A 10,112-nucleotide genomic window follows, 5' to 3' on the forward strand; every position below is an offset into this window, starting at 1 on the left:
TTACACACAGGAAAATTATTCTGGATGAAAAAAAATAACTCCTTACAACATTTCAAAACAAGCATGGAACTTTTTTTTTCAAGATCACAGGTCTTTCCCAATGAAACTATATTTCAAGATCCCGCATATGTTACCTTGGTTGTTGATAATCAGTTTGTTCTGTTTTCAGCTTAGATTTCATTATTGCACAAAAACATGTTTATTTAAATTAACCATGTCTGCTATGCGATGATGATAGTAGTCTTGATATAAACGATTTTCTCAAGAAAATCATTGTTTACTTTGATATTAACTGATATAGCTAGCTTCAAACACGTGTGTTATTCGAGTTTGAGAATAAAATGATAAAAACAGATATGAATACGCATTGTCCGGGTGTGTGTCAACTGAAATTTCGAATTCCTGGGGAGAGTTTAATCAACACGTTTTGTCCCGCAAGTTATCAGATCTGACAATTTTCCTTGATTTTGATTGGGAGAGACGGACTTTTACTATGGCAACTGTCAGATAAAATGGAAATTGTCGGATTGCACTTTAAACAAGTCCTTTAATGCAAAGATTCATTTGTTACAGCCTACGAACAAATACGGATCTGACCATTTTTTTCTTGATTTTAATTGGCTGAGAAGCACTGTTACTCAGGCAACTATTGGAAAAAATGGGACTTAGAGGATTAAATGTCAGACAAAACAAGTCAGTAGTCAGCTGATATGGCAACCACTGATGAAGTTTTCTGACATTTTTTCTAGTTAGAAATAACTCTGTTCTAGTAAAATACGACTAGAAAATAGTCAACTATGACTAGAATAACAGTTGCACCCAGCTGACCCTACTTACTAGTCATTTTTACTGATTTGTTTTTAGAGTGTAAACGAACACATACGGAAGCGCAATGAAAGAAGCAAAGGAGGCAAAAATTATTACATATTATTGTATTATTATATTTTTTGCGGCCTCAAGTATCTATTTTTTTCAAATGCTTTTTAACATTGAAAGTTATCTACCATGGAACAAAAGACGGGTTCGTACAAATTGTATGGAATACAAAACAATACCCTCTCAAACTTTATTGGACTTTCACCCAATCACAGTTTCTTTATATGTTATTTCCAGTGATCTTTTGTTTTAAGGATGGACACGGTAAACACAATCCAGCTAGTTACAAATTGTTTATGCAGTATATTTTCCAAACTCTGAAACAATTTTTTGAACTCTCTGTAACTGTCATCATGATTGCTTGAAATAGTTTGACCTCTTAAAAATGGTGCTTGCATTATTATCAAAGGATATGAATACCCACTAATCAAAATTGTACCTTACCTGCTAATGACAACAGTAAGAGGAGGCATAGTGCGATCTGTTTAACGGCTAGATGTAAGATAGCCTGTGTAAAAGTGAAACAATTATCTTGGTTGGTCGCGGAGCACCTTCATATTGATGTACAATTCATAGCACAATATTTTCGTATTTGTAAAAGTATTTTCCGATTTACAAGGTCATATTTTCATTATAAATTCATGGACAAGAAAATCACCTATTATCATTCGATTGAGTCTACATTTCCAGGTTTTCAAGCATTTTTGTATTCATAGTTTTTATTTATCCCTCCCTCATATCTTATGTAATATATTCAATTCGTCCAACAAAATACGAAACCGAGATTTATCGATGTTATGATAACTTAATAACAAATATAATATGCAAATGATTTATCACTAAAAATCATAGAGTCTCTTATTTCATCAGCAATAACTTAAACGATTCCTCATTCACGCCCATGAGTGATTACACATAATTTTAAGAAAGGACATCGAAAAGGCAATTGGCTGGCGGTATCTCAGTTCAAAAGGAAAATAACATTTTTTTAAAAGCTCAATAACTGTTTTGTTGTTTTCATTTCGATACCTCAATTACCCCCAAAAAATTATGTTCATGAGGCTTTAATTTCATAAAATAAAGAGGTATTACAGGCTAGCTGTAAGGTGTATGGCACTGCGTTTGTTCACAAACTGTCACGCCTAAAGCCGTTTGTTAACTGTGCGATAGCTTCGGTGACAAACCGGTGAAAAACGTTGGTTTAATGAATTTATGGAATTACAAGAATTGTTTCAAAGAACCAGACTTTGTTATTTCTCGACCGTTTTCTGTGATGGAGGTATCAAATGAGAATCAGTGTTTTCGTTAACACATATAATTTTTTCTTTGAAATTCAGATAACCCTGCCAAGTAACTTGTTAGTATCCTTTCTTCAAATCGATTTCTGCTCACTTATCCATGAATCTTGAATCTCCTATGTTATACTACCCGAAAGACGGGAATTTAAGCTTTACAATGATTGGTAATTTGTCTATCATATATGTGTAATAAAATAAATTAGAAATCATCAATTAATCTCTCTTAGGTATTTTTTTGTGGAACGCACTGTGCATATATCACAATATATATATATATATATATATAAATTTGGAAGTTGGTAGAAATTAATCATGGCCAAACTCAGATTTCCAGACCTTTTTTTAATGAGGGGTTTATATATACATGTACATGTATATATGTAAACATATAATAGAAACACACACACACACATACATGCATATACACTGTATATATATATATATATGTATGTAAATCACATAGAATTAATCGAATTTTGTAACACGCAAAGTGACATATGAGCTCTTTAAAATCACCTGCCCTATGAAAAAATGTTATGAATGAATGTGAATGACACATATGGAAGTGAAATTAAAGGAAATGTGTTAAAAATCAGCATCTAAATGTAGGTACCAACCTTATGTTTGGGCATGAGTAAAATGGAAAAAAATGAATATAGACAGGAATCCATGAAGGTCTGCACGCTTTTTGTACTATGTAAATGTAAAAAAAAGGTAGTCTGCCTATTTCGTTGAATTTTAACCACCTAAAAGGTGTTGTCAATACACTTATAAAACTTTCAAGCGAGGAAAAAAAGTATAGTATAATTTGTATGCGTGTAATATACGGAGAAAATTCAGAATAATTCATTAAAAACTTTGGTGAATTTCCTTTTTTTTTTTTGGTTATCAACATCTGTATACATGGTACCTAGCAAAAAGTGTTGCAAATAGAATATCAGTATCCTTAATCCATATACCGGAAATTATGTTACTGAAGTGTCGTCTTTCAAATGGGCATGACCAAAACGGTCAAGAATATCAAGCTGCCCAAAAATGATGTTTTGCACAGTATGGTTCCACCCCTGCCCTCTGACCGACCTAACAAGTGATTTCTTAAAATAATTACTGTATATCAAATCTTTTTTAGTGTAATGATTTGAGAAAGGACTTACCATATTTTGATAGATTCAAATTACCTCCAACGATTCCAAAGAGAATCAGACAAGTTTTTGTTTGGGTTTTAGACAAAACGGTATTAACGAGAACAGTTCAATAATACAACCAAACGTGACGCTTCTACAAAACAAATTGAAAAAAATGATCCAAGGAATTGGAATCTCATCAAGAGCTCTCGAACCTCTTTGATGCTGACCAAGCTAATTGTTCTATTCCGATTTAAGAGTTTTACGGACGTGTTTGTGTTTCCTCTTTTCAGGCCAGAGTCAGCGTTTCTATACGTGCGTAGTTGAACACGGGTGCGTCTTCGCTTTCATTCACCCTTCAAAACAGAATCTATATGTGAAACTAAAATTTAAATGTTCATCTTACAGCTTTATCCCGAACCAGAGGTCTGTTACAGAAAGACTCGAATCTACCGCAAATCGATTTTCAACCAATCTAGAACGCGCTATCGGAACTTCCGCTTGATTTTTGGACTTGCATTCATTAACGGAACCATTTACGCATCCAACTCGAGAACTCTTCGTACTATGATAGGTTATATACAGCAAATAACCAATCGACGTACGACACATGGTATATGCATGCAAAGGTAATACCATAACAACTTTGATGCAGCACGTATATTCTACGCTTGATTTTACAGGATGTTGCTAAAGTAGTCGCGCGTAAGTTTTTACGCTTAAAGAGCGTTAAACTCTACTGAAACTTTTTTTTATTAAACAGTTTTAGAGATATATCTGAAAAAGAATAATCTAGGCTCTCTAATTCTTTTGATGGATTTGAAATCCAAAATTCATCGATAGCTCTAAACTATTTTTGCAGCCATTGATGAGGGACTTCTTTGAATATTGTCATCATGTTTCTGGTCTCTAGTTTCCTCTACTTAATTATGTTGCCCATTTTTTTCATTTCTTAGTACATATTCTCTACATTACTGGAGGCAGATAGGTATTTAGATATAATCATGATATGCACACGGTGTCTTTATGGAATGATAAAATCGAATTTTTTTTTTTTCAATCTTTTTTCCCTCCACAGGGATTTTATTGGCAATGAAAAATTAATATATACAGAGTACAATGAATAATACAATCACTGATATAAACAATGAACTGACAAAATAATTTTACATGTGTAAGTCAAACAATAAAGAAATTTTTCAATCGAAACCATCTTTTGTCAAATCTGTGTTGGTTGAAATTAAGTTGGGCAATGTATTTTTCATTTTGGTAATAATTGATTATTGAGGATTTGATGATACTGAAAAGAGGAATTGTTTTGTTTATTTTACAATCATACACAGTCTTTCTTACTATAATAAAAATACAATTGAGTGCACAATTGTTTTTTCCAATAAATCCGAATATTTTATTTTCATCTGAAAAGTATAGAGTCTCATTGGTTTTGGTCCTAATCCAGTCCTCTAACTCTTTCCAAATGTGATTAACATGCCTGCACTCCGAGTATAGATGCAAAACCGTTTCAATTTCTTTTCGACAGAAAGTGCATTTGTTTACTGAAACTAATTTCAATTTGAAAAGCAAATCATTTGTAAATAATATACGTTGCACAACCTTATATTGAAACCAACGCAATGTTACATCAATGGTACACTGAAAACCCAATGAGCAATAAGATTCCCACCTTTTATCGTTCAGATCAAATATGCACTTCCATTTAAGAAAGCTTTTATTTTCTGTTTTTCGTCGTTTCAATAAAATGGAATAAATATGCGAGCATCCTTTTTTAAGTTTAGTAATAAATGCTAGCACATCTGGAATTAATGGTTGGGGGATTCTATTGAATGTAGATCTTTTGTAGGTTTCCTTGATAGCAACACATAGTGAATGATAAAAAAGGAAATTTGATTTGACATCATAAAGATCCTGAAAATCTTTGAAAGATAAAAAATGCCCTCCTTCATCCAAAATATCATTAATGAAACGAATACCCCTTTCATTCCATTTCTTCATATATATTGGAAAATTGCCTATTCTGATTTTATTATTCCATAGAGGATGTGAAGATACATTGACATGACTATTATAATAGATAGTTAAAAAATTACTATAAGCAAAAAACATTTCACTCCAGAAAGTGTTATAGGTCTGTTTTGATAATTCTCGAAAGTAGTGACTACCCATATACGTCATATACAAAAGAACATCTTGTTGTCTTGGCAAGGATGACATAAGAAAGCATAGAATGAAATTATCAATTGATCCATTTAAAATTCTCCTTATCCAAGAAATCTTTAATGATTGACAGTGTGAATATATGTCTATCATTTTAACCCCGCCGCTTATGTATGTTTGGGACATTTGAATCCTACAAACTTTGTCCGGTTTTTCCTCCCATATGAATTGGTAAAATAATGAATTTAAATCTTTTAAAACTTCGTCACTTGGATTCGGAAGAGACATAATGAGGTAATTAAGCTTAGAAACCAACAAGGATTTAACCACAGTTACTCTTCCTAAAACAGTTAGATATCTTTTTAACCATGAAGTCATTTGACTCTTTATTTCTATAATTTTTTCGTTGTAATTATACTGTACCATCTTCTGCAAATCCGTACAAAAATCAACACCTAGATATCTAAAGAATTCATCAAATACCCATGTTAAATTACGATCAATAAGTATCTTATCTCTTGTGTTTTTGTTTAGCCCTATCCAAATTGCTCGTGTCTTATGAATATTTATTTTTAATCCAGATATCGCAGCGTATTCATCTAAAATATTTAATGCGATATTCAATTCCGAAGCAGTACCGTTTAACGTGAGTAAAGTATCATCCGCATACTGAATCAATTTCAAATTTTGTCCAGATATCCTTATTCCATTAATACACCTTGTATTTCTAAATAAAATTCCAAGAATCTCTGCACACAAGAGGAAAATATAGGGAGATAATGGGTCCCCCTGGCGACAACCTCTTTCGATTCTAAATCTCTGAGTGAGGTGACCATTTACCACAATACAAGACTGAATATTTTCATAGAAGACATTAAACCAATGTATAATCGATGGGCCAAAATTAAAGTATTTTAAAACTTTTATAATGAAGCTGTGAGAAATGGAATCGAAAGCCTTTTCGAAATCGATTAAAAGCAATAAACCTGGGATATCGTTCACATCTGTATATAAAAGCAAATCATAAAGCAGTCGAATATTTTCACCAATAAACCGGCCTTCCATGAAACCTTTTTGGTTCTCATGTATTAAAAGAGGAAGCACCTTTTTGAGTCTATTTGCGATACATGCCGAAGCTATTTTGTATGTAACATTCAATAAAGATATTGGTCTCCAATTTCGAAGATAAAGTCTTTCTTTTTTATTTTTGGGAATAAGAGATATCACACCAAGTTTCTGACTTCGGACATGCTTCCTGACTTAAAGGCAAAATTTAAGTATCTAAGCAAGAAAAAAATTATATCTATCCAGAAATGTTTAAAAAACTCGACTGTATACCCATCTAGTCCGGGAGATTTACAATTCTTCATATTTGACAATGATTGATATATCTCCTCTATAGTAAGCTCGCCTTCCAAAGATTGAGATAAACAGTCTGTTAACTTGGGTATATCAGCATAATCTAAAGAGGTGTTCAAATCAATATCAATGACCTCGTTCTTTCGATACAATTCTGAATAAAAACGTAAAATCTCGGATTGAAGATTTTCCTGAAGACAAATAGTTTTATTTTCGTTATCAATCAGTCTATTTATTTGTTTGTTCACTGCATTCTTTTTTTCTAAATTTAAGAAGTATTTTGAAGGTTTTTCACCGAATTCCATCCATTTAACTTTTGATCTCATCTTTAGACCCTCTATCTTTTCTTTTCTTATCAAATATAACTGAACTTTCTTGTTTTCCAACATCTCAATATATTTATTTGTATCATGTCCATTCAACATACCAATTTCTAAGGCTACAATTTCCTTTTCTAAATCATTTTCTAAATTATGCATTCTTTTCTTTTTATTCACAGAATATGAAATCGTCTCACCCCTTATTAAAGTCAATAAGGTGTCAAAAAATAATTGGTCATTAATCATAAATTTACAATTCTCGTAATTATCATGCGGGAAGTTTATATCACCGTCAGGTTTTACAATATAAGTTTCAACTGTTTCTGCAATTAGCTGTCTTATTCTATATGTATAATCATCGTCTTTCAATAAGGAGTTATTAAATTTCCAATAACCGGGACCGATTTTGTCACGATTCAAACATAATGATAGGTTTACCCATGAATGATCTGATCTGTAACCAGGTACTACCTCGGTATTGTCAACTACTGACATTAATTCTTTTGATACTAAAAAGAAATCTAATCTGGCAGCCTTGTAAGGTGTAGGCTGACGCCATGTAAATACTCTATCACTGCCATGCAATTCCCTCCATGGGTCAATCAATTCTAAGTTAATCTTCATCTCGTCAACCCTTTGTTTCGCTTTGGGATTATTTAGTCGAATATAATTGTGTGCATCCTTTTCAAAATCCTGAACTAAATTCCAATCACCACATATGATCGTAAACGGGTTGTTGAAATCCAATATTAATTTCTCAATGTGTGCATAAAAGTCAACCCTATCCGTGTTAGGACCATACAGTGAAATCAACGTAATACTGTAATCATATAACTTCATATCTATAGCAACAAAATTTCCATCATGACATTTTTCAGTTCTTATTACCTTCACTGGTACTTCATCACGAAATATAATCACTACACCTCTTGCGTTTGATGTTTTGTTACTAAAAAAAACAATTGTTTCCCCAAAATCTTTTTATATCATCTTCTTTATCAGTGTTAAAATGTGTATCTTGTAAACAGCATATATGATAATTTTTTGATTTAATTAATTCAAAGACATCTCTTCTCTTCACTGAATTGCCTAAACCTCGGCAGTTCATTGAGACAATCTTTATACTACCCTTCATGAAACTGTTTATTATAAAAACCAACAAATCCTGTGGAGTTTATACTTTCTTTAAAAACAGAACACATTATTACTACAATAATAAACAAGCTACAAATACAAAAATTGTTTCCACTTCTCCTGAACAATAACAAAATACATATATGATTCAAGATAAGATAAGATGGCCTGTTCAGTCGTGGTTCTAGCCTAGACTTATAGGCTTGAGACAAATAACCAAAAAATACAAATGAGACAAAACACATAGTGATCCTGGTGTAATTACACACAGTGCTCACTATTAAAAACATTCAGATAGAGGACTGATCTTTACTCCCCAAAAAAAGAAAAAACGAGAGCAGGAGGATTTTTACTTTCTCATTTTAAAAAGATATGTTTTAGCCATACTAATATCATAAGTATTGAAATAAAACATTAACCGTCTTCTTGGTCATGATAATTAGAAAAAAAAAAAAACAGTTTGATATTCTGTTCATGTGTCGATAATACTCATAATCTGCCTTGATATTTATCTCACTCCATTTGGTTTCCTCGATTATTTTTTTTGACACGTTTTATCTTTTAGAATGATTCTATTGTAAGTCTGTCACGCGGAGTGTTTTCAACGGTCCCGGTCCATCTTTGGCACCTTCCTTGTACTTAATTACTCTGGGAATGGAGTTAGGTATGAACGCAAACTTTCCTTCTTCTCTTAACTTCTTCACTCTTATCATCAACTTTCTGTGCTCCTCGCGTGTCTCCGGATGTACATCATCGCTAATTCCTATTTTCTTATCTTTTATGCGGACATCCTTCAGCGCTGCACTCCTTTTCAGAATCTTTTCTCGATCGTTGAATCTCAGTAGCTTCACGTGAATGGGACGGGGGCGTGCCGTTGCCACGGTTGCATCTCTTTGTCTAGATCTTCCACCCGGCGTTCTATGTGCTCTTTCGACCTCTACGTTGGAAACATTCATATGCGTATCGAAGAATTCCTTGACGAAATGCGAGCAGTCATGCGCGTCACCTTCGACTCCCTCCGGAATTCCATGGAGTACGACGTTATTCCTCTTACTCCGATTCACGAGATCAACAACATTCCGCTTCAACTCATTTGCATATTTCACATCCGCTTTCATATCCTTAATTTCTTCAACTTGCCGTTTCAAATCCATAACTTCTGTTTCAATGAACTCAAAACCCTGCTCTAAATCTATGATCCTTGTATCCAATGCTTCTACTTTCCTTTCAATGTTGACAACTTTCTCAGAAATAATATCAACTTTCTTGTACAAATTTTCCAGACCAGATACTTTGTTCAAAATTTCTCGTAAGAGTTGGTCAGTAGAGTTTGGATTCGAATCACGTACCTCTGCCATGTCCGTGTTGGTATCAGAGCTGGGTGTGGCGCCTCTCTCACGAACTGTCGTCTTAAAAATCCTGTTTTCTCCTCTTTGTTCGTCCTCTGGAGAAGGAGATCTCAGCCGTTTAAGAGAAAACATCGTAATTACTAGCAAATCACTACCTTGTTGACCGAGGATGTGTATTTCAGGCTAAAAAACGGATTTTTTTCTCCTGCTCTCCTTTCTGTGTCTCTTTAGCTTGACATCAAGGGCGCCCTCCCTAGGCTCTCTAATTCTTTTGATGGATTTGAAATCCAAAATTCATCGATAGCTCTAAACTATTTTTGCAGCCATTGATGAGGGACTTCTTTGAATATTGTCATCATGTTTCTGGTCTCTAGTTTCCTCTACTTAATTATGTTGCCCATTTTTTCATTTCTTAGTACATATTCTCTACATTACTAGAGGCAGATAGGTATTTAGATATAATCATGATATGCACAC

General features: G+C 33.2%; 1 protein-coding gene across 1 annotated transcript; it reads right to left on the reverse strand.

Annotated features, from left to right (window-relative positions):
• Positions 1 to 8,858: 8,858 nt before the first annotated feature.
• On the reverse strand, positions 8,859 to 9,767 carry LOC121417833. The gene has a single exon (XM_041611565.1). The coding sequence runs from the start codon at positions 9,765 to 9,767 to the stop codon at positions 8,859 to 8,861; it is 909 nt and encodes a 302-aa protein (XP_041467499.1).
• Positions 9,768 to 10,112: the final 345 nt, after the last annotated feature.

This window comes from Lytechinus variegatus, chromosome 6, assembly GCF_018143015.1.
Source record: "Lytechinus variegatus isolate NC3 chromosome 6, Lvar_3.0, whole genome shotgun sequence".
Classification (NCBI taxonomy): domain Eukaryota; kingdom Metazoa; phylum Echinodermata; class Echinoidea; order Temnopleuroida; family Toxopneustidae; genus Lytechinus; species Lytechinus variegatus.